This window comes from Monopterus albus, unplaced genomic scaffold (genome assembly GCF_001952655.1).
Source record: "Monopterus albus unplaced genomic scaffold, M_albus_1.0 scaffold119.1, whole genome shotgun sequence".
NCBI classification, from domain to species: domain Eukaryota; kingdom Metazoa; phylum Chordata; class Actinopteri; order Synbranchiformes; family Synbranchidae; genus Monopterus; species Monopterus albus.
Window position 1 is genome coordinate 725,990 of NW_018127999.1, and position 25,231 is coordinate 751,220.

The 25,231-nt window shown below is 43.5% G+C and overlaps 1 protein-coding gene across 1 annotated transcript in view; it reads left to right on the top strand.

Annotated features, from left to right (window-relative positions):
* The window catches only part of tcf7 (transcription factor 7), a 62,836-nt gene extending 37,611 nt beyond the window's left edge, over nt 1-25,225 (top strand). The window contains exons 4-12 of the mRNA XM_020611976.1: nt 4,480-4,606; nt 11,810-11,897; nt 15,297-15,374; nt 16,812-16,931; nt 17,068-17,230; nt 17,460-17,567; nt 20,751-20,799; nt 22,170-22,242; nt 24,252-25,225. Coding sequence (XP_020467632.1) covers nt 4,480-4,606; nt 11,810-11,897; nt 15,297-15,374; nt 16,812-16,931; nt 17,068-17,230; nt 17,460-17,567; nt 20,751-20,799; nt 22,170-22,242; nt 24,252-24,642 — 1,197 coding nt within the window. The 3' untranslated portion in view covers nt 24,643-25,225. The remainder of the gene's footprint in view (nt 1-4,479; nt 4,607-11,809; nt 11,898-15,296; nt 15,375-16,811; nt 16,932-17,067; nt 17,231-17,459; nt 17,568-20,750; nt 20,800-22,169; nt 22,243-24,251) is intronic.
* The last annotated feature ends 6 nt before the right edge of the window (nt 25,226-25,231 follow it).

Here is a 25,231-nt window from a genome sequence, read left to right on the forward strand (position 1 = left end):
GGGGGGGGAGCACAAAAGAGAGGACGCTTTAATTTCCGCTTTAAATATAAAAAGAAATCTACTTAGTGTGTCATGTAGAAACTAAAGAATACATTAGAGGTGTTTTATCAGCATGAGGTCTTCTAAATGAAGGTGTGTGTGTGCACTTGTGCAACTGCGTTACTTTGCACGCGTGTGAAATGCATATGTACGAACGCATGTGTGTGTGTGTGTGTGTGTGTGTGTGCGCACGACAGGGTCAAGGTGGAGGGCCGTGCTTACAAACAAGTGATGTCTGAGATCCCATTAACTCTTGTATTCAGCAGCGGATTTCTGTTCAAATAGAGTGGAGATAAAAGGCAGCAACAATATGCTGATAAATCAAAGGCCTTTCAAGTGAAATGAGACTACAGAGACACTGAGGACTGCATGTGCAATTTGCTGACGCACTTAAAAAGGTGTCGATATCTAATTGGAATGTTAAAGTAATTGCATCTTTGAAGTAATTACATCTTTGATGTAATCAACAAACAGGAGATTTAATATTCAGCGCTGCTGCAGTTGGCATTTGACAGTGGGCTGCTTCATGTCTGTGGCTGCTTACATAATTAATGCACGTGATGTAGAGTAGACTGAATGGAGCTGGTTAGGGGTTGGTCAACTTCACTTTCAAAAATGATGATTTGAAGACATCGTGCAACTTTGGGTAAAATGCTTTGCTGAATTTTCTTGTAAACAAACTGTTACATTTGCATAACATGCTGTGTTTTAAATAAACATTTTAATTTGTGCAACATTTACATCTTTGTGTTCACTGCCACATTTCTTTGTACATCGTTGCCAGCAACTGTTGAGACCAGCGTGGCAGCTGTGTGTACCCTCGTGTGTGTATGTGCGACTGCATGATGTAAACAATTCAGGGATCCACTGCTACACTGCTCCATAGCGCCACTAGTAGTCAGAAACTTTAAATAAAGCCAACACTTCAGTGTGACACCTGGGGGATAAAGGTTTTCCTGGGGAGAGATTTTAAATCAAGCTACCTTGCTCAGTATCCTTTACCAAAACGCCACCACTGCAGCAGTCAGCACTTCTACTAGTTGGTGAACAGTTACAGTTCGTTCTGGTCACAGTAATACCTTTGGTAATAGTCACTGTACTGGAGACTCACCAGGAGAACCTGAGGCAAAGCGGTGCCTGTGTTCACACCTGTGTTTACCTGGGCCATCGCTGCAGAAAGTGACACGTCCTCAGAAGGACAGGCTGTCCTAGCAACACAGTTGAAACTGAACATGCAGAAGTCCTTACCAGTGAGACCTCGTGCATGTTCTTTTCCTATCAAAAGGAATAAATCAATCAGTTAGTCCCAGTTAAAAACTCTGTATTTAATGTTAACTGGTACCATTTTATCCCCTGATGATTTATGTCAGGCTGCAAGGGTGGGTAACTCAACTCCTGTAAATTAAAGGGTGGCGAACTCCCCCCCCCCATCTGTGTGTGTGTGTGTACCTGATCGTATGTGTAACTCTTCTGGTTTCTTTTTTACCAAAAACATGGCTGCATGTTTCCGATTCAAAGATACTCTTAAGTGCTGCTCAGTCTTTTGCACATGTGCGCTCTCGTCTGTTTCAGCTAAGGTAATTATGTGTAACTTTTGTGTATCTGTGTGCGTGTGTGTGTGTGTGGTAGAGTGAGGAGAGGGGGAATTTTTTAAAATACAGAGGGCTTGATAATTATGGGGTTAAATGAGTGCTCTCAGTCAGCCTCCCTGAGTGTGTGTAAAAAAAGGAAGGCACAGCAAAAGCCACTTCAAGGCCGTCTAATTACCCAGAGGAAGAGAGAAACATAAATGGACGATTTTGCGGCTATAATGTTACAGCAAAACGACTACATTGACCTCAGCACGTGAAACGGAGCCACAGCTACATTTGAAGGCTCCAACACAGATGTGTGTGTTTGCATCCATATGTGCAGAATCTGTCAAGAAGCAGAATGCGTGCATGTAAGTATGAAGAATGTTAGGTGAGGGCGGATCGTGTGCAGTAATTCTCACTTGTGTGGATTCTGTGTTCAGATCTGTCTCGTTGAACGCTGATGGTTAAAGTCACATAGGCTAACTACCCAGTTTTGGGATTTTCCCTGCCAAATGTCATGGCTTTTACTGAAAATGTAAAATTGCATCGGTTCCCAGGTCTGACGATGTGATTCTGTGTGTCACTGAAAAACCTTTAGATTTGTCTGAAACAGAGCGGCAAAAAGAAGTCTGGAGGTTGAAGTTGAAATACTCCAGTGGCAACAGAGGAATGAAGAGACAGCAAACGACTGACAACATCTGATCACAGTGTGTCGATCATGCCGTTTGTTGGTAAAACTTGCTTTGAGCATTAGAAGAAAGAGAGAGAGAGACAAGTCAGAGATTCATGCAAAGTGAAGTGCCTTTTCCATGGCCTGGTACCGGCTCAACTCGGCTCGGCTCTACTCGCTTTGGTACTGGGTGCTTGGTTTTCCACTGCAGAGGGTCCCAACACGTCTGCCTGCCTCATCCTGTGACAGGCAGCTGGGCCATGCAGTGGTTTAACTGGTCAGGCGTTTTTCAGCCTTGCTGCTGCCACAGATGACAGATTTTTTTCTTTGTGCAGTTAATGTGTTCATTGCCATCGGGATGAAAAGAGAATTTCAAGAAACGTAACAAAAAGCCTACCCTGCCTTTAATATGACCAGCAGGCCATTCTGTCATCATCTCGAGGCTTCTCCTCCATCTTTGAATGCTTCCTCATGTATTTATGAGCAGCCCATCTTATCTAAACCTCGGCCCCTCCTCCACCCTGCTCCCACACCATCTCAGCTCCCATCCCTCAGCTTTCTGCTACAGAAGCACTGCGTTTTGTTTTCATGTCTCTCAACATTAAAAGCGGTTTAACAGTTTGATCTTAGCTGCACAGTTGGGGTGTGTGCATGTGTTTTGCCAGTGAGTTCAAGATGTTGATGGATAGGAAAGGAGCTGTGTGCGTGTGTGTGTGTGTGTTAATATGGAGTGTAGTGTGTGGAAACTCTGCCTTTAAGTGATAAGGTATTCACTTTGTAACTCAGCAGGAGGCCCAGCAAGTAGCACGAGATCTGCCCCTCTGTAGTGCTGATGCCACACACTTCACACACAGACACTCATGCAAATGGACCCACACGCACACAGACTTGTCCATCTCAGCTGACAAAATAACTTTTATCAGAAATATTCATATTCAGGAAAATCAGCGTTTCAAGTGTTCAAAGACTTGATACAACTTGCAGACACACACATCCATCTGTCCACATCTGCCCACTCACACACACACACACACACACACACACACACACGCATATTTATACTGCCTCCCACAAAAACAATTACAGTGCCCAGTCTGCACACACACACATACACAGCCTGTTTCAAACACATGCGGTGGAACTCTGTCCGAGGCTGCCTGGTGAGCTGCCTCCATCGCTGCGAGCCGCTGTGATGGCTCATATGTCAGCCAGCATGCTGGGAGCATTAGCAATAACTGGATTTCTCCTAAGTTATTGAAACCCATTTGTAAACAGAAACATGAAAGCCAACAAACTTGCACGCAGCTTCACTTGATCATCAAAGCCTTATCGATCAAACGGTGCTCCTCCTCCTCACTGCACTGAAAACCAATAGCAGCAAAGTACAGGCCATGTTTTAAATGTCCACTTTTCTGACTTTCATTCCTGTAGGTGTGTGTGCCCTGTTCTGATGTCCATATCAGGGAGCAAATGCAAATGTGCCAAGTGAAGATACTTACACTGGCATCCTTGCCATCACCTGTGTAAATTTGCACTTCTAAGCCTTGGTGATTCAGTTAAAAGAAAAAAAGAGAGCATAGATTTTCTTCTCTGGTTCGGTGCAACTTGTTTGGTCTTCCTTAAGCAAATAAGAAATGGATACATGCATTATTGTCGTGGTCTTGGATCATTTTAGTGGTCTTCTCATGTAATGATAGTCCATCAAAGGTAGAAGGAACAGAAGCTAATGAACAAACCAGACGCCTAAAAAAACTACTGCAAAGAGAAACCTATTGGAATGTTGATGCTTTAATATACCCTGGACTGAATGAAGAAATAGACTACAAACCCTTTGTATTATAATCGTGTGCTGCCTTCACTGCGGCAGTTAGCTTTATTTTTATTATAATGTTATTTTGTATGATATTGAACTTTTCATGTCAGTGTGGTGTCTGTTTTGCAGTGACTGTAGTTTTAGTACTTCCAGGGTACTACCCATAAAAAGTACCAGGTTATTTCATTCAGCACTTTAACTGCTGTGATAAGGGAACCATATGGAAGAGGTTCGTCCTGGTTCAGGTTCCATCCACTGTTTTCATCATAGTTTACACTGCAATATGCAGTGAGTGGGTGTAAACAATAAGGGGGGGGGTTTCAGTTAGTGGTTGAACCTGCAACCTCACGACTTAATTCTGGGTTGTTGTGTCTCGTTAACAGTCCAACAAAGTGTCGGTGGTGCAGCAGTCTCACGGGATGCACCCCCTGACGTCCCTCCTCCCCTACAGCAACGAGCACTTCAGCCCGAGTCCTCCACATCTGCCCACAGACATGAGCCAGAAGACAGGTGAGAGCACACACGTTGGCTTCGGCAGCCTGTGGCAATCCCACGGCTGCTCTGAAGTGGCCTGCTCCTCTGAAGGGACCGCCAGCCACACACACACACACACACACACACACACACACACACACACACACACACACAGCGCGAGTATGGTGACAATCACACAAGCCATAGCTGCAGCACACACGAGGTTCTCCTTAGCGAGCACTGTACATACAAACACTCAGTGCTCTGCTTGGAAGTCACAAACAAACACACCCTGACATTTAAACACTAGAATTTTTGCCCTGCTGGAGGTGGGGCCACTCCGTCTGTCGGTCTCACTTTATGCTCTAGCACAAGACATCTCAACTACAGGCCTGTGAATTTGCTGGATCTCTTTAAGATGATTCATCATGACTTTGGCAAACTCGCCACGTTTCAACTGGCATCATTCACTGTCAAATCTAAATTTCATAAAATCAGAGCAGCACAATCTGCTGAACACAGTCATGGTCATTTACACAATTTCACTGTGAATTAGATGCTACAGTAGGATGTCCATTAATGGTCGGACCCGTGTTTGGTGGCGGCCAAATCGTCCCACATGTCCAGGCCAAGTGTGTTAATAGGTAAATGAGAAGCAAATATGGTGTTAACTGCCACATCTGGAAAACTTCTGGCAAGATAGGACCAATAACCTTCTGGTGTATGTTATGGGCAAGCAGCTGGGAACTCAGGCAAAGAAATTAATTTAGTGAAATAAATGTTTAAAATACCCCTTAACTAAAGATGAGCGACAGAAGAAACAGGAAGAAAGATGGAGTGCAAGAAAAGAAAGAGAAAGCGCACACACATGGGCAAGTGAGTGATTAAAGGAGCGAGTGTGAGGAAATGAAACTAAATCAACTTTTAATTGGCAATTATTCTGTGGTTCATTAGTGGTATATGATGTGCACCACTCTGCTGACACTCATACACAGAAGCCTCTTATGAATGGGTCCAGCGTGCACTGTGCACTATTCAAACCACCCAACATTTTGATGTGTGTAATGAGCACTGCAGCGTTAGGGGCCAGTTGTGTTTATGGATTTCCTGTACATACAATTATGCTGAGTAACACATACATTTAAAACAGTCAAAATGCTTATTAGGGTAGAAAGCTGCTTCTCAGGATGATGATGGTTGACCAGGATAATGGAGATAGTTTGACAATACCTGATTATGTAACACTAATGTCGATTTGATAGCTTGATTTGTACAGAATAATAAATACTAGACACAGAAGTCACTGTAAAACAGGGAGAAATGGGAACACAGGAAGAGGTTGTGAGCAAAATAATGGCGTGAAGAGAAACTCTGCTGTGATCAGACGGAGTCCAACCTCAGGCAGTCCTGCTGCTTGTCTGGAAATCCCCCCCTCTACAACGTACACACTCTCCTTGTCTTGTTTATCGTCTGTGTGTGTGTGTGTGTGTGTGTGTGTCCATGGCCAACGCTGGCAAAGTGACTCAGCCTTAATGACAGACTGAGCCACCTGCTTCGAACCCCACGCACGCACAGACACACACACAGCTAACACCTGGCTGCTGCACAGAACCCGCCTCACCCCATCTCACCTGACGCCTAACTATGTTACCATTAGGGAACATCACAGCACATTACCTCAGCCCTCATTCGTCAGCTCATCTCAGGTAGGCTCACCTCATCAGTGATGTCATTTCTTTGCACACCTACCCACTCCTTTGTTCCCCTGCACTACTGAGCTCAGCATGGGTTGATACAGTTGACAGATGCTGACAAACTCAGAGCTGATCTAAGGAGCTTCATCATTCAATTACAGTTTTCCTAGAAAGATGTGATAATCCAGCTAGTGTTTGCAAGTTATGACCTTGCTTCCCAGCCTTTGAGCGCAGAAACCTCCCGTTAATTATCCTGCAGATTTATTTTGCAACCATCATGTTTGGAACTGCTGGCTCAGATTCTGCTGGTCTATATTGAGTTGTACTGAACACTCAACTGTCAGTTTATTAGGTACATTAGCTAAGACTAATGCAGTTTAATCCAAAAGTCCTGCTACAAATCAAGGTGATAAGGTTCAGTTAATGTTGGAGGCTGGTCTTTGTGCGGCTACTGACTTTGTTCATCTCCTGGTACTCTGTATATAGCAGCATCATGGTGTCCTGTCCTTTACTTCACCGTGTTGATGGCAGCTAATAATATGTTCCGGTAACGCAGCGGCCTCTTACTATAATCATCATGCACTGTTTGCAAATGGGGAAAGTCTCTGGTTGTATTTGTGCTAGTTGACACCGGTCCTCCTTTAACCCCCCCCCTTTATTGTGCATTGAGCTCACAGCTCTGTTTGTCACAGCACAGTTTCCATCAGCACCCACTCTCTGCCTTCTAAAAAAAGTCACTGCAGGACATGTGGTAGTATTTCACCTTTCATCTTTCTCGTTAATTCCCCAAATAGTGAGAGCTTAAAAAGCCCTATTGTGTCATGTACCATTACCGTATATCATGTTGCACCTCATTTATAGGAAACTTTAAACTTTCATCTTTCTTCTAAAATTGGCAATTGGATTAGGGTTTAACATTTTTCACCTTTTTTGGCATCAGCAGCACCATAATAATCCAGCCCAGGGAAACTATGAACTGGCCTAATGCCAGGTTTACATTCAGCTGCAGTAAAGTGAAGAACCAGGACAGCGGCGGTGCAGAGTCAGCCACACCTAAGCTTCCCGTCCTCACCTCACCGATACCGCAGGAGACTTCAAATAAGAAACTTGCACTGACAATGACAGAGATGCAAGGATGCCAGTTTCCATGGTAACCAGGGGGCTTTTTAGTATACGGCCTTGTTTATTCTACTCCTGTTGTTGTGTTCTCATGCAGCCATGCTAGTCAGATCACAGCAAAGTAAAGGCTCCCTCTGAAGCTGCTGTTCCAGCAGAGCAAGACAGCGGTGTGGGCAGCTGTAGAGAAGACCGAGGGGTTCAGGCATCTGTGGCAGAAAGCATCAGACACTCAGCTGAGGTAGCAAGAAGAGGATTTTCTCATAATTTCAACAGGGAAAGAAAACAATGGATCATATAGATCCTAGAATGTGAGAAGCATATACACAGACTCAGACATAAACTATCTGTACAATAAAAAAAAATAAGGTGATCTTATAATAAACTACATTAAGATAATATTTTTATACAGAAAATGCGGTTCACAGTGTGACAGTATCTTCCTGTCGGGCTGTTTGACACGCTGACCAGGTGGTCGGTGGCATTGGTAAGTTCTCCTGCCAAACCACAACACTGTGATTCAGAAGTCGAGCTGTTCACAGGCGGCTGAGTGCCGCCACATTACACTGCCTGTTTTTCAGATGCGACTGTTGGCTCGGACATCAGAGCATATAGTAAAAAAAAGTGAAAAAACAGAAGTGAAACGCGTCTGCTTACTGTCGTACTGTCATGTGTGAGATGTAACACTTACTGTTGAGTCTTGTGTGGTCTTGAGGTATGACATTTGAAAATAGAGAGAGCAACAAGCTGTGCAGATGTGTGGACTGAATTTTCTATCATTTGTGCAGTATTACTTGAAGGACAAGCCTAGTGATATCCAGTATTTTTCTTATTGTCAACAGTACACGTCTTATTGATCTCTCTCAGGTGTATCTTATTTCTCTGTACCAGAACTCCATGGTTGTCCAGAACCTATTAAACTACATTTTTTGCACTGGGTAGGCCGCATACATCATCGTGCCGCTGTAAATAGTCAACCTAAGTACCGGATTTGCATTAATCTGCAGCTGAAAATGGTCCTCAACAAATACACTGTTCACTCATGTTTGAGTAATCCTTGCCAAAGTGCAGGAACCAGTGAGCTTGGTGGACAGACGAATGAATTAGAGCACTGCAAATTAATTTGTATCCAAGTATTTTCTCTTTCCTCTTTAAATAGTTTAAAATGGTTTTTTTTACCTTACTGTTGCCTCCAAGCTTAACAGTGTGTAAGATGATAGATCTCGCCATTACAATTACATTAAAAGGGATTACTAAATAATTTGTTTTTAATTTGAGGGGGGGGGGGGGCATTTAAAAATTACCATTTTACTCCTAAAATGATGTTCTGTTTTAATATTTTGTTAGTTGCTCTGCAGAGAAAACAGGATAAAACCCAAAGCACAAAAACGCACCATATCACTTAAAGTAAAATGTGTTTAAATGATTAAAATACAAGTTATTTACTCCTAAAACTCAAAATCCCTTAATAAAATATTTCACATTAGACCCCCAGTGGCCATATTTGTCCGTGTTACCTTCTACATTTTTGAATTGATACTGATAGTGTGAGTCATTGTGCTTAAAAACAACATGAGAAACTGTTTTGGAAATGTGATGAGCAATAAGACAAACATTTAGAGTCATAGTAGACATGGCTCTTCTAGTCTGTAGTTTTACAGTGTAAAAAAAGGACTTTTACTATTACTGTGAGTTTTGATGTTTGCTCTGAACTAAAGCAACTCGTTCTGTCCTTGAGTGAAATTTCTCAGCCTTACTGTAATAAAATATGGCCTTTCTTCTGGTATGGGCTCTTTTATGTACACCACACAGGCTGGCTGTCAAGTCATTTAAAGGCTCGGAGGCTGCAGTGCTTTTACTTTCAGTGGTTATAACCACCAAAGCACATTATTGGTGTATCTATACTATTTTCAGCTCCTCAGTTTTCTCAGTTTAACATGCACACGTCCTGATAGCAAGCTCACACAGAACCGCTTTGACTCATATGGTTCCACTTTGAAGTGTTTCCCAAGACACTGGCATGGAGGCTGAGAGATAGTTGCTGCAGTTGTTATTAGACAGCAGCTTTAAAAAGGGGCATTCCAAAGAAAACTGCCCCATTACTGCTGCTAACTTCCCCCTGCACATTTCCCAACAGCAAACAGAGCTGATAATGTCAAAGCTGAAGCAGAATACAACGTCATGTTTCCATCACATTCAAGTGTGGCGGGTTAACAGCTCAAATGAAACCGCATTTAGGATTTGTGTTTTGATATTAGCCATACCGTCAGTTCACCAAACACAGGTTATTTCAAAAAAGGATGTAAAGTTCACCATCTCGATATCACAAAGAGTATTGTTTCTAGTCAGTATTACTCAGTTTACCCAGTAGTTAATGTCTGCTATAAATATTTTACTGGAACAATCTATTTGAGCGCATCAGATTTAACTCAGATGCTCATCAGCCCATTTACAATATTTGCATAGACAGAAAATCTATTTTAGCCTAGTGACAATAGGCTCCTGGCAAAAGACCACAATATTACATGTTGGTGTGTTGGTACAGGATACTAGTGAGAAGACCTGACGCCAATGAGTGGGTACAGTGTTTTCCCCTTATCATTAAACAAAGCAAACATCTGGCTGTCCCGAGCCAGAATCAAACATAATTTCAAAATTTCTGCCCAAACCCTCGGGAACGATAGGTCCTGTACATGATGGTACAGTTTCTGAATGAATTAAAAGCGATGCATAATTCAAAGTGTACCTGAAAAATAAACTCCTTCCACTTAGTAGTTCTATAGGAACCTAATGTTGCACTTCTTTAGTCGGGTGGTGCTGACAAATAATGTGATGCTGTGCTGCAAAAAAGTCGAGCTTTCAGACAAAAAGTCCCTTCGTTTATCTTTTTTTTTTTTTTCTTGTGTGTTTGTCTGCATCATGGAAATGAATGAGGAGTCCTTATGTTTTGTCACACAGTGCTGTTTCCAGTCTGAACACCAAGCCTGTTATTACAATAAGTGGAATTTACCCTTATAAAGTCTTCAGTATGTTGGATCTTGTTGTCTGAGTTTGAGGCCTGCTGCTGAGAAACCTCCTCCGTGATGTAACCGTGACACATGCACAGCTCTGATGGGAAAACGTTACAGCAGGGATCAGACAGCCAAAAGTCCCTGCTGTTTTAGTTATCATGTCTGTGGAGTAGTGCGCTGGAGCCCTGATGAACACGCTTATGGTGAATTAGACTTAGAACAGATTTGAACTTTTTAAATTCCAGTTAATTGTAATATCTGCTCAGGTAACCAAGACTTTGTTTTGATGCACTAGCTATAAGCTTGTTTGACACCGTTTTGCTCACTTAGCCTGACATCACTGGGTATTCCACTAAAATAAAAACCCAAACTTAAGTTTTCTAAAGCTTCAACTTGTGTTGTTTGAACAAACCACATTAATACTAAATAAATACAAGAAGTGATGACTGACACCTTAGAATGTTTTTATTTTGTTTGAAATGTATTTGTCTAACAGCAGAGTGTCTAGTGTCACAAGCAGGCAGCGCTGAGATGAAGGTGAGGTAGAGTAGAGGGTGATTGATACATTTTGAGAACAGATGAAGAGGAGGGTGGGAAAGGAAAGACCTGAGGCCTGTAATGAAGGAAGGAGGGCAGAAGTACAGGGGGAGAGCAAAGAGAGGTGAGAAAAAGGTGAGAATGAGGACAAAAACAAGTACTTTGAGAACCTGGATAGTGGACGGGAGGAGGAAGGGCGCGGCAGGACAGACGGGGGAAGGGGAGGAAGGACCGCAGTGGGGAGACAGGTCGACTGACTCAGTCACATTCCTGTCATTCAGATTTATAGCAGCTCGGGGTCCTGAAACAGGCCTGGAGCCACATCCAAATTACAGTCATCGACAACATTCCTCTGCTGCAAACACAGGCTAGCAGTCAGGCCACACTAAATGCTAGGTGCCGCCTGCTGACAAATGACTTCCTTTGAAGGGCAACGAGAGAGAGACAGAAGGAGACGGGATATTTACTGAGTCGAGTGGTCTTTTTCCTAAAAGCAGAGATGTATGTTTGTGTGCATGTCTGTGTGTGTTTCTCAAATGTGAGTTTGACCACGGCCCCTAACGTGTGTAGAATAAACCAGTGCAATCAACTGGCGTCATCAGTTCCCAGCCCGACACACACACACACTCATACTGCGACAGGAGCGCGAGACCTGTGGAAAGGGTATCTTTGTGTTTAATGCCAGGTTCCCAGGCTGCTAATAGCCCAGGGGACTCAGGACCAGGGGCCGCTGACCCAGCCTTATGAGTATGTGTGTTTAAAAGACAAAAAGAATGCAACACTCATTGTGTGTGCTTATGACGTTTGTAGCGACAACATGCGAGACAGAAAAGAGACTACACTGCTGCTAATCCGAGTGTGTGTACGTGTGTGTCCTCCAGGCGTTCACAGGCACCAGTCCCAGGACCTCTCAGGGTACTACTCCCTCCCTCCAGGCGGTGTCGGCCAGATTACTCCCTCCATGGGCTGGTGAGTCTCACACGTACACGCTCATGCAGACACACAGCTGTACAGGCTGCGGCTCACGTAATCTTTTTACATACATACAATGAAAAATGACCGTGCACTAACTCAAACTCATAACCTAAGCATCACAGGAACACAGGGAGAAAATTATTCTGCAACTTTTATGAACTGATTAATCATTTGAGCTTTTATGCACAATGTCCCAGGCTCCGAACGTAAAGATTTTCCCGGTGACAATTGTGAACTGAAAAGCTTGGACTTTGATTTTGTGTTTTCAACAAAACAAGTGATTTGAAGCAGACTTTGGGGAAGTGTGAAAGACATGTACTGTATCACTTTCTGACATTTTATAGACTGAATGGGTCGATTATGGAGAAAGATGCAAAAGAATGTGGATTGACAAATTAATCGGCACCATTTTCATGATCAAGTCGTCCTTTTTCTGAAGTTACAAAATCTCACTTGTTCCAGCTTCTCAAATTTTCTGCTTTTCTTTGTTTTCCATGACAGCAAACTGATTATCTCTGGGTTATGGACTGTCTGTCAGACCAAACTATGAATCTTAACGCATCTGCTGCACCTTTGCACCATTGTCTACTTTAGGACCTGAACATTTAATCAGTTAATTGGGAAAGATAATAAAAATAGTTGTTACTCACAGCTACAAACACACTTCTGCTGCCAAACTCTGGTGTTTGTCTATAGCAGTATTTCCACTATTTGCCTGTAACTAAATATTCACTCTTCAAATTGATTAATGAAGCTGTAATGTTCCCCCAAAAGACGTCAGCTAACAAAAACACACTGTGACCTAGGTCAGTGGTGCATGCATCACTGTCTCACCTGGTGTCAGAGGGGCTAACAAGGCCCCACCCTCATGGAAACCACCTGCTTTGATCCTCGGTGCCGAGGCCTCTTATTTCAACCTGTCCACACTAAGGGAATGTGGACAACTGCACCAGTTTGATTAGATGTTCACCAAAATGGTGCTAATTAATAGTAAAATCCATATGAACACAAGCCGAGACACCAAAAATCTGCATCTATCTAGCAACAAGCAAGTCCTCAGAGTGCACGTTTACACTGGCTAAAATCCAGTGATCAGCCAAGAGACAGCGTGGTTTCAAACTGGATGTTGTTGCCATGTATAAAGGAGACAGCAGTGAGTTCAAGTCATGCAATGTTCTGCCTTCTCATCTAAATACACAGCTTGGTGAATTCTGGGAAATGTTGGCAGGTCTAGCTAGGCTCCGCTGCGTTTTGGTTGACAGCAGGAGAAGCGCTCTCAGCCTGTCTCGAGCCTTACTGTAGTTTCTTGTGTGGTACAGAGCAGCAGCAGTGGAGAAAGCTCTGCAGAACAGCCACATCTGTTCCGTGTTTGGAGCCGAGTGTGAGATCGCGATGTTCTGCTGTTTGATTGTGAACTTATAATGTCAGACTCCCACTGATTTACGGATCAACACAAAGCCATTTATTACAACCTACAGCGTCTGGGCCTGGACAGAATCCCCTGCAGGAGCAGATAAAGGCTTTCGTTAAATATCACTCCGAGTTGGAATGGAAGCTGTACGTTTGCTTACATGTGTGTCTGTCTGTAGGACGATTTGTCCTCAGACGTTTTTCAAGTCCGATTTACAGACGCTTTATCTTTGTCAGACATGAATATTTCACTTTGGATTTTCACAAGTACTATTAACAGCTAATCTACTTTAATCCAGATTATCTTCTTGTTTTGGCCCCTTGGCGTGCACTTCTTTTTTTTTTTTTTAGAGGAGGAGGGGAGAGCAGAAAGGAGGAGTGATTAAATGTCAAGCTATTGAGCTTTAGCCTGGTCTCGCCTCCTGTCCCTCCATGACCCCCCCAAGCCGGTCAGCTGCTCAGTTAGTCGTCTTAGATCAGGAATTATTTCATTTTGTTGCTTATAAGGATGCAAACTTGTTTTAAAACGATGTTTTAAAGCCTCTTAAACTTGTACTGAGCCAGGCAGTGGAGTGAAAAGCTCGCTGTCCTAGAGCGGGGAGACACAATAGTGCCACATAGTTTCACATAGTTTTTCCTGGAAAGTTAAGCAGGTAGGACAGAGAATTCTTGTGAAAAGATCCAACTACTGTAGTAATATGAACAAAATGTTCAGCCTCTGTTGCTGAAACATCTTGTTTGTTACATCTCCTCCACTCTTGAGTAGCTGGAATTACAAGTATGTGGGAGGTTGAAGACTGGATGTTCCTAATGTGTCAGCGATCGAGTTCAAGTACTGTCCAGAAAGTAAAAAAATATAGTCATGCTCTGTGGTCACTTTTGTACCCCAGGACAGTAGGATTGTACTTATAAATGCTTTAAATTTCTGAAGGGCAGGAGTGCAGTCAGACAGGTTTTATTCCGTTTGCTGTCAGTTACTGACATTTTCAAACTCGCTGCCTTGAAACTCAGCATTCAGGGATGGGATCACTTCGTTATCACGCATAGTCAAAGTCAAACAAATCAAACACACAAGGCGCTGACCAGTACAGTGGAGAGGGTCGCCTAGCTTTTCATTTCACTCTCAGCATACCTCTGTTCAGCCATGCATTTCACATGGGAGGTAACTTTCTGTTCGAGCGTGTCACCGCCGTCACTCAGCAGCTGCTGTCTGCAAAGGCTGTGATGTCTGTAGCCTGTGTGATGGTGTGTGAGAGGGCTGGTGTTTCAGATGGTTTTTCTTTTGTGGCTATGGACCAAAACTAAATCGTGTTGCCTGATGGATGGATCGACATATCACAGACTCTGGCCCCTGGTGTGTGCAGCTTTCTGAGGAGATGAAAAGCAGGTTGAACAGCCTTTATCTGAACATTTGATCTGTGCTGTCATGTGACCTCAGCGAAAACAGGATTAGCCCAGTGATCTCCGAGTCTCTTGCCAGCCAAAGGCCTCGGCTGCTGGGCTTTACAGGACGGATAGCTGAGAGGAAGAGGAGGAGATGAGACGTGGAAGCGTATGTGATGGTAATGATGATTGTAAGGGTAGTGTGTCCATGAGGATGAATCAGTTGAAGGGGGTTGGCTGTCTGAGCTCTCGGGAGGCTACATATCAAAGGCTCTTGCTTACATCCTACTCCCACCCTCGACCTCCCGCGGTGAGTGCCTGACTACCTCTGCTCCTGGTCAGTGAAGACACACAGCTGTCAAAAGTGCTTTGCTTCTACAGCAGCTACAGTATTAGAAGTGAAATGATGAATATTAGACAGTATGCAGGTTTCACTCCACAAAACAGCATCTCATTTGACAGTGTTTCTAACGGTCTCTGATTTTTACCGAATGTAATGATGACATGACATTTTAATTAAGATTACAGTAGAATTAAATCAACCTGAAGGATTAAAAGGCACCAACTGTTGCCGTCTCTCCCTCTGCTGTGCTGTGGCAGGGTCTATCCTGCCCTGTCCCCCTGTGGATTCAGGCAGACCTACTCCTCCAACCTCCCCAGCGCCGCCTCCTACTCCAGGTACTGTAGCCGGCCGGTCGCGCTGAGCCAGGCCGAGCCAAGACAGATAAACCAAGCAACGCTCTGCTTCATCAGCTCCTGTTTATAGCACACTTAAAATGCCTGAGCCGGAGTTTTACATTCACCACAGCTGCGGACTCATGTTCGGCTCCTGTGTCAGCTTTCAGTGGGCCGCTGCAGTAAGAGTCCATTTGGAGCTAGTGTGCTGTAAACATGACCAGTTCAATGTTTCGCCAAGGTTTCGCTGAGTCAGTCGTGCTAAGCTAATCGCTGCTGCAAAATACACACACACACACATAATATGGACTCTTCTCCACCGTGAGTACCATCAGGGCTTAACTGCTTTGTTCCAAGCTTTGGCTGCCTTTTATCTACATTTGTATACGTTTCTGACCCACGGTACTCACTGATTAAAAACACCAAGCTCTGTCAGATTTCTGTGCCGTTCGGTGCAGGTGACACAGAACACTGCACATATTCGTGTGAACCTTGTGACCCTGCTGAGAGTTTGTGACAGTTATAAATTCTTCATACTGCACAGCCAAGTGTTTTGTTACTTAGTGTGTTTGTCTAAGCTGCAGCTCTGCTTTGATTCATTTGAACCTGTACTACCACTACACATCTCTGTACACACACAGACAGATGCTTTGCCTGTTCGTCAGGTTGTCTGAGGTGAGAAGCACAAGACCCCGGCCGCGTAGAATCACTAACCTTTCACACAGTTTGGTTCTCAGAAGGGAAATCCACCTTCTAAACATTATCTAACTTCTAAGCCTTTATTTATGAATGTTGTTAATTATGTATTTCTGTTGCTAGTATCTAAACGTAGTGCACTAAACGCCCCCAGATTGTGTCATTTAGACTAAATAGATTTTTATTAGACATGGATGGTAAAGTACTTTTCTCATCTCACTCAGTGAGGATGGGGCGCCATCTAATGGTAGCACATGCTTACACCTCTGCTGAATAAAATAAAGCAGCACATCACATTTTAAGCTCTGTGCTCCACATGAAGAGCCTCCAGTCATATATAACTTTTTAAAGCGCTGCTGTGTCAACCTGTGTGAGCACACAGACGAGAATCCTGTTTTCAGTCAAACTGCCATTGTACGTTTAATATTAAAAAAAAACTGTGGACACAACAAGAAACAGGTTCCCCAGTTGACTCAGCCAAGGCAAAAACCAAACCACACACACACCTGCTTGACATAAAAACAAAAACTGCACTAAGATGATCAACCAACAGCTTTTCACACCACCAGGCTCATCGCTCAAAGCTCTTGCTCCTGCTTCGATGCTCACCGGCTTCTCTGCACTCGACTTGACACATTTCTCTGAACTGACTGAAGCTTTTCTTGTCACTTTCTGTCTCTGTCTTCCTCCACCCTTCTCTTTTCTGTTTTTTTTTTTTTGTGTGTGTGTGTGTGCTCCCACCAGGAGCCCTCACTCTCTGATGCTAGGCCCATCAGGCATGCATCCTACAGGGATCCCCCACCCTGCTATAGTGCCCCCCACTGGCAAACAGGAGCATGAACAGTATGACAGGGGCATGTATGTGTAAGTATTGTCCACCCTTTGTGCCATGTTTGTGCTGTTTGGCTTAATTTTCCACTCATTCCCCATCTGTCACCATCTTCATCATATCAGTGGGTTCTATGAGTAGTATTTAGAAATGCTCTCCCCCCCACCTCAGGAAGCCACAGGTAGAGGCCAAGCGGGAGAAGGAGCCCAAGAAGCCGGTCATCAAGAAGCCCCTGAACGCCTTCATGCTCTACATGAAGGAGATGAGGGCAAAGGTCATCGCAGAGTGCACATTAAAAGAGAGCGCCGCCATTAACCAGATTCTGGGACGGAGGGTGAGGGATGCACACACACACAACTAAATGCAGACTAATCCTGTTTCCAGGTCAGTCTTTAATTTCACATGAGGAACATGGGTAGTGATAGACCAGTAAATCAAATGGGCTAATATTTGGCATTTTTATTTAGATAAATCAGCATTAGCTGATGTCTGCACTCACAAGGGTAATGTGTTTGATGATTAGATGTAAATATGAAGATCTTCTCTCACTCGTGTGTCTCCAGTGGCACGCACTGACCCGGGAAGAACAGGCCAAGTACTACGAGTTGGCCAGGAAGGAGAGACAACTGCACATGCAGCTCTACCCAACCTGGTCTGCCAGGGACAACTACGTAAGAGCTTCCTTATCTTCCTGCTCCTCTTCCTCCACACTGACTGTTCCAATTTGCCACTGAAATTCCTGGTACCATATCAGTGCAGTCCACAAGAGGCAAAAAGACAAAGACGACTGTCCTGAGCTGAATAAAGATACAGCGAAACCAGGAAGATGCAAAAGTTAAAGAAGCTATTTGGTTGCTATGATTACAACACAGAACTAGAGGAGATCAGTTCTTAGTAAAAACGTGTACTCTCTTTAATCATTATAAAGCATAATCAGTCAGTGATAAACCTTTCCCATACCAGAGGGCATTATAGTGTATTTAAGTATTGTTTTCCTTTCATATTGATTCACCAGAGGTTTGAAGAAAAGATTTTACTGTGGTGAGCACAGTCAAAGAAACGCTGCCAATACTAGACTCTTAAAAAAATCTGTTATACATGTTATATAACAATGATACTGCAATCTAGACTATTTATACTCTGATCAATCATTATCCAAAATCAGTACTACTTCTTATATTTGTAGCAACACACTTCAACAATGCTGAGTTTGACAAACAATCCCTGCAAAGCTGCATTTGAGAAAATATGTCAAACGCTCTGAACAGTACAAACCATGCAATTAAATAAACACCAGGAACTGGTCCAACTGCTCTCTGGTTTGATGTCCAGTAAACAAAAACAAGGGTTTAAAAAACCAAAACAAAAAAAAAAAACTGGATCAATTCAACAATACAGAACTGAGTTCCTAAGGTCTTCACTTACTGGCTAATGCCGCAACAACCTGCATGATTACTGGCTCCCATACCTGTCAGTCAAACCATGATGCGACGTGGCATGGGTTCATTAAATGAGTATGCCAGAGTACAGGGTTAATCAAACCTGTGTGCATGCGTTTCAGTCTCATGTTGTGGGGATGTGCTGTGTGTGGGCTGCTGTGTGCCTCTCACGTGTCAGTGTGCTGTTGAACTCTTGCAGGAGGCGGGCCTTAGCGGGGTCGCAGGGGCAAAGAGTAAAGCTGATTGGGTAGGGACACGTCTTATGGTGGATTTATGCCTCTGTGGTGGAAAAACTGAGTATGTGAAGAGCTGCATGAAAGGGGTTGTGGGTATTCCTGTGCACAGTTTGCATGCACCTTCCAAAAATCTTAATGACTCACACACACACACACACACACACATACATCAGCCTCACAAACACGTACGCAACAGCAGCTGAAAACACAGCCTGATTAGTCAGTTATGGATGCAGTTCACTAGGTCTTGCACATTGCCATGGTTCTGATTACTAGACAGTTAAACTGTAAAATCACACAGATGTTTAACTCGACCTATTTCGCTCAACTAACAGAAAGCAGGGCCGCATGGCTGGCCTCACTGCCTCGCTGTCATCGCATCCCTTTGAAATACAATGCCTTCATTTTTGTAATTAGTGTAACTCAACAGTAACACATGGTGCACAGGTTTAAGTAAATCCAAAAGAGTCATACTCAAGTGAATTAGAACCTTTGGTTGTAACAGAGGCTGCTTTTCAGTCCCATTAGATACCTGGAAGGGTGGTAACCTGTTCATGGTTTACTCTGCTGTACTGCCTCGTCTCTTTACATCTGACTGAACTGAATTCTGCAGACAGACAGGCATGGCACATGACATTTTGTTCAGGCTGTGGTTTATAACTTATTCGCAACATCAGAACGAGTGCTTCATATCACAAATACGGGCACTGATTCACTACCAGTGTCGTCCATCTTTTCTTTTTTCATCACTGACAACACGGCACAGTGTGAGTTAATGAGTAGATTTTTTTCAAAGTAAAAGTTCTTAAGCCAACCTGCAAAGAGTTGTTTCCAGTACCACATGTTCTGATCTGAGTGTGTTATAAACCTGAGCTCTAGGAAACTGTGATCACGTAGGAGCTTCCGCTGTTTGCATGGAGCTTTGAGCAAGACATAACTCAAAAACCTTTTGTCACATCATTTTGCCACAAGTGTAAAAAAGGAACAAAAGCATTTAGCAGTTTTCTTTGGCACAGAGCAGTGTTGTCTGTTGGACACATATACATAAAACCAACATGTGTGATGACGACAAACACAGCCATTCAGGTCAACTAGTCTGTGCTTTAAACATCGTCTGCTGCATTTCATCAACCCCCACCCCACCGCTCTCCACACCCAGAGGTAAAAAAAAAACACTACTAGCAACACAGAAAGTTCCACACACCACCCCCAGAGCTGTGGAGGGGCTCTCCTTCGAGTCGCTACAAAAAAAGCTACATATATCATACGTGCACACAGACTTACACCCACAGACATAAAGCTTCAGCGAGGTGCAGTTGCAAAAGGAACTGTTGTAACCACATAGACACAACGCTGACAGCAAGCTGAGAAGGACCGACATTGAAGCGTAGGTGGTAGATTATCTACCCACATCCTTCATCTCAGCCAAATATGAAGCCTCACTTCACCATCACTGGATTGTGTGAACAGCTCTGATGTTTACCTCAAGAGTCACACAGCACAATCAGCCCGGAGACACTGAAACATGAAAACAGGCAAACCAGAAATCTTTAAAAATGGATTTTTGGAGTCTCTCGTCTCCTTTTTGCCACAACACATCAGTTTTTGCATGAATTCTGTTTCCAGTGACTTTAGTACCGCAAAATATTTTCTATTTATCTTTCTTGCTTTTTCTTGCTTTTGTAAAGTGCTGAAGATGGTTGCCTGTTTTTTCTGCTCTGTCTGCACTTTTGTACTTGAAATAAATTTAACTGTGACATAAGAAAACTCACTTTCTTATACAGTGCAGATTTCTGTTCATGACAAAATTGCATTTGGGACCAGGTCTCACCATGAGCAGTCACTTTCAAGGAGAGATTTCACATCAGGATAGTAAACAAACATATTAAAATAACCAGGAAAAGTCAAGAGAAACCCAGAAATTCTTTATGACAGCCCCAGTAGACAGATTGATTCATAAAGGAAGGAGAGAACAGCTGCACACCAGCACAATTGCATTATCTTACAAATGGTGGCTGACAGCTGATCTCCGTACATTATACATCTTGCAGGAACTACACATTAAGCCACAGTCAGACATCTGCTAATCAGTTCCAGCCCTGATGGTGAATTTTTCCCAGTTCAGTCATTTCAACAGTCTGACTCATGTCTTTGTGGGATTCTGTTTTTCCCCCAACAGGGCAAGAAGAAGAGGAGAAAAAGGGAGAAGCAGCAGGACTCCAACACAGGTAAATACCCACTAGCCAAGCATTGCTCTGGCCAGACACCATGGCACCAGGGTTCAGTCTGAGATAACAAACTGGACAATATGGGAGAGAACTCAGCTGAGTCAAACCAGCCATCCATCTAACCTGAACTGTAAACCTTTTAATCCCCAGTGTACAAATTTTATGTCAAGTTTAAATCGCCAGCAGACATTAAGGAAGTTCACCTGTTACATCAGTGTATTAAGGGGGACTAACATGTCTTAACACACAAGTCTGGAGAGAGCTGGTGACCCCCATTCGGCTTGCTTTTCATAAACTCTCCAAATGTTGTTAGTTCAGGCTCTTCTTCTCTTGGGTCACAATGCGTGAATGGAACCTGCAGTATTTTAAACCAGAGCTGTGGGAAGCCTTTGTTTGAAAACTGTTGAAACAGTCTGTCCAGAATCGAAACATCTTCCTCGGCTGTTGTAGGCCTTGTGGCCTTCCAGTGCAATTCGGTATTTCCTAGAAATTAAACGGAGACTTTGATAAACAGCTAGCAACTAACCTCGGTTTAATGCAGCTGTAGACTTAGAATTATTGTTTACCAAGTCTCACGTGATGCTCGATTGGGCCTCAGGTGAGCAGCTACTGCGCATGTCAATTTAAAATGAATAGCTATTTTAAATAGACCTTTAGTAGCATAAATTTGAGCAATACTTTTTTGTTTACTCGTTTGAAATCTGGCATTTGGCTGGCCCAGCTTCCTCATGGGGTGGCACAAGCACACCCTGGCACAGAACAGCATGCAAGCAGCTCTGGTAATTCATGTATGAGACTAACAGGAAAATAGAGATAGACATTAACACCCCTATGTGTGAATGTGAGTGATTATCAGTGTCTATGTGTGTCAGCCCTGTGATTGACTGGTGCCCTGCCCCATGTTGGCTGAGATTGACTCCAGGAAAGTGTGTTTCTAGATTTCATGAGTGGAAACCACTTGATATGGACCAGTTTATGACTGTTCTCTGTCTAATAATACTGAAAGCCTTATAAGATCATTTACTAACAGTGCCACAGCATAGCTGTCCTGTCTGATCTGGTTTCTTTCTAAGTCCTAACAGCCTGTTTTCAGGATGACTAGTGTGTTTAACTCATTTGTGTGTGTTGGGAGGTTATTCTTGTGCTTGTTGATGTTTTGCTGTGCTGCGATCAGCTACTAACAGTTTGGCTTTCTCTGAACAAAGCTCTGTTGGTGCTCTTTCCTGCCCTGACAAGTTCTTGTGTCTCTTCTTCTGTTTTCATCTCTCCTCTCTCCTTCCTTGCCTTCTAACCCTTTTCCTCTTCTTCTGCTCTTTTCTGTTTTTGCTTTTCATCCTCTTCTGTTTGTGCATGCTGTGTATGGGGCTCAGACCCGGGCTCTCCTAAGAAATGCCGGGCACGCTTCGGCCTCAACCAACAAACGGACTGGTGCGGTCCTTGCAGGTGTGTACCAAACATCCACCTCCACCCACTCCACAGCACCGCACTGCTGCTGTCCAACAAACTCCTCATCTCGCCTCCATTCTAACCATCTGTTCATCTGTGCATCACTTCAGCTTGTTATTGAAACATGCACATTTCTGCTGCAACTTAAAAAAAAAACAAACACCTAACCCAAAGCAATCACAGCCATGTTGTGTAGCATCCAATACACAATCATGAACAATTAGTACCAATTTGCAGCACCTGTATTTTAAAGAGTCAAACTTGGACAAAATATTTTAACCTTATTTTGAAGTTATAGTAGCTAAAGGTTTAATTCAGTAGCAAATGTTGCCAGATTCAATAAAGCTAATTGCGTTAGCAGCCATTTTTCTGTCATGCTTGTAATTGTGCACAAAAGTTGGGAGTTTTTCTTTTTTCCAACTGTGAACACAGGGCTACTCTGAGCCAGCTAAAATAATGTTTTTAATAGAAAAGAGGAAATACAGTTTCCAGAATTTAGTGCTCTGGCAACACCAGTTGGTAGATTTATTTATCTGTGACATACAGTATCTCTAGTCGTATTTACTACAGCAGTTATGACACTGACCCCAAGTGGGTTTTTTTCTAGACCTTCTCTCAAAATTTAAACAAATTCTGTTCCCCTATTTGGTAATATATTTAATCAGACGTGGGCCCGTGTTTCAGTCACAGCAGGAGTTACAGCAGACAACAGGACTTCACTGCAGGAGTCAGGAATCTTTGTGGTTCTGCAGAAACAGCTTCTACCACCACAGCACTGTAGCAACCCCGCCGTCTTCCCCGCCATCATGTCATGGAAATCTGAGAGTCTGTGTGTGTGTGTGTGTTTCGGTTTGAGAGAACAAAGGGGGGTGAATGTGGTTAGAGCAAATCCTTATCACCACAGCTCAACACACACACAGTCCCTGCAGCTTTGCATTTTGATGGCATTCTCATGCCCATCTGCTTTCAACTTTCTCCATTCATGCAATGTGGTAAACGGTGTCGTTTGATGGTGACATTTAGAAATCACTTTCTATTGCACTCTTCCTCCCACATTCCCTCTCTCTCTCTGTCTAAATACAGCCTAGCACCTTTCCTTGTGGTTAAACCTGGTGACTCATATCATATTCTGGTAATGATCATGGGATCCTGTTAACTGCTTTGATGCTGTGCTCAGTAGCACAAGTCTGCTTTTGAATATAACACCTCACAAAGCACAGCACATCACTGCTATTCGCCTGTTGGACACATGTGATACGTTTGGTGCAGAGTTGGAAAATGGTGGTGTGGACAAAAAAAAGGGAAACACTTAAAATGTAAATTCAATGCAATACTTTGTAGTGCTTATATTGTTTAAAACCGCAATGTGCACTCCTTTAGGTTGCTTATTTTGAACTGTCATGTTAAGGACTTTATTTAACACTAACAGTACCAGTACTACTACTACTACTACTACTAATAAACCAATGCTGCTATAGTAATAGGTCTATATAACAGTGTCGTCTACATAAATGTGGATTAGAATGTCATGCCTGCAAGTTAGGCAGATTGGAGCATATGCAGTGAGAATAGCATCAGTCCCAGGATTGAACCCTGGGGTTCTCCAAAATTTATAGAAGGCTGTCCCAGGTACAGTTTACCAGCTGTGTTGAAGGCTGCAGAATAGTCCTTGTCTTGCCAGGATGCCCTTTGACCTCTAGTGATCTTCCCTGGTTAAATAAAGGTTAAGTTAAAAAAACATTATTTAACAAAATGCAGATGGAGCGTACACAATATATTTAGTCAGGAGCCGACAATTTTAGGAATTTCCTCAGATGAATTTGTGGTTTTAGAAATTCTCATTCATGAACAGATGTACATAGACTGACACTAACAGTTTACTGTGCTGACCATACAGCATGTCTCCCTGTTCATTGACCTCAGTGTGAATGATGCATCTCACTGAAGCCCACTGATGTTTACCATCCACACTTTATTCACAGATAACTCTCTCTGACTGTTCCTAGGCGGAAAAAGAAGTGCATTCGCTACCTTCAAGGAGGAGGCTGCCCCAGCCCAACTTCTTCAGATTTAAGTGCTATAGACTCTCCCACATCCCCTTCCCCTGCCTGCCAACGTCTCTACCAGCACCAGCGTGCCCCCTCCCCATGCTGCTCCCCACCGCCCACTTCCCCATCAACACAACTTCCACTATCTCTGCCAACACACACAAACTCCCACACACACTTACCCCTGGAGCAGTCTGACGACAAACGCAGCAACCTCCATCTGCCCACAACCAAACACACCCCCTCACACCTGGAACTGTCCGGCAAGCATATGCACAGCTCGGCGATGGCGCTGTCAGCCGCCAAGGCTGCAGGACTTTCTCTTAAAGTGCTGACAGAGACCCAGTGATCACTCCAGTCTGCTCCCGTCCCTGATCCACCTCAGCATCCTCCAGAGCCATGAAGATTTCTCACATTTATCTACACCCCGTTGTTCTTTTGTCTGATTTTTTTTTTAAACTGAAGCTGGCAGGATGGTGGAGCAACCATTCAGTCATCAGTGACAACCAGCATCTGTTTGATTGTCCCACATTAAGAAACTGTATGATATTTGTTTCTATACCCATTACATCATTAACAGACCAACCAGGCTTTGTGCTTCTCAAAGCCGCCTCCACCTGATTGGTTGTCCAGCCAGTGTTCAGCACAGTTCATACTGCACATGTGGTTATCATCAGTTTTGTATTTTGTGGTTGTATGACAACTTCCTGGGACTGAACATGATGATTTGGAGAAGGCAAACCTTCAGTCTGGACGATGCAGCCAGCTCCAGACCACATACTCCCAGCTGCACAGAGACAGACTCGTGCTGAAGGCAGAATTTGTTTTAGCGGTTATTTGGCTCCATCTGCTGCAGTTAAACTCAGTTAAAGCAATTAGTTCTGCGCTGAGGAACGCTCTGTCTCTGAGAAATCCTTTTTAAAGCTCATTAGCCCCTA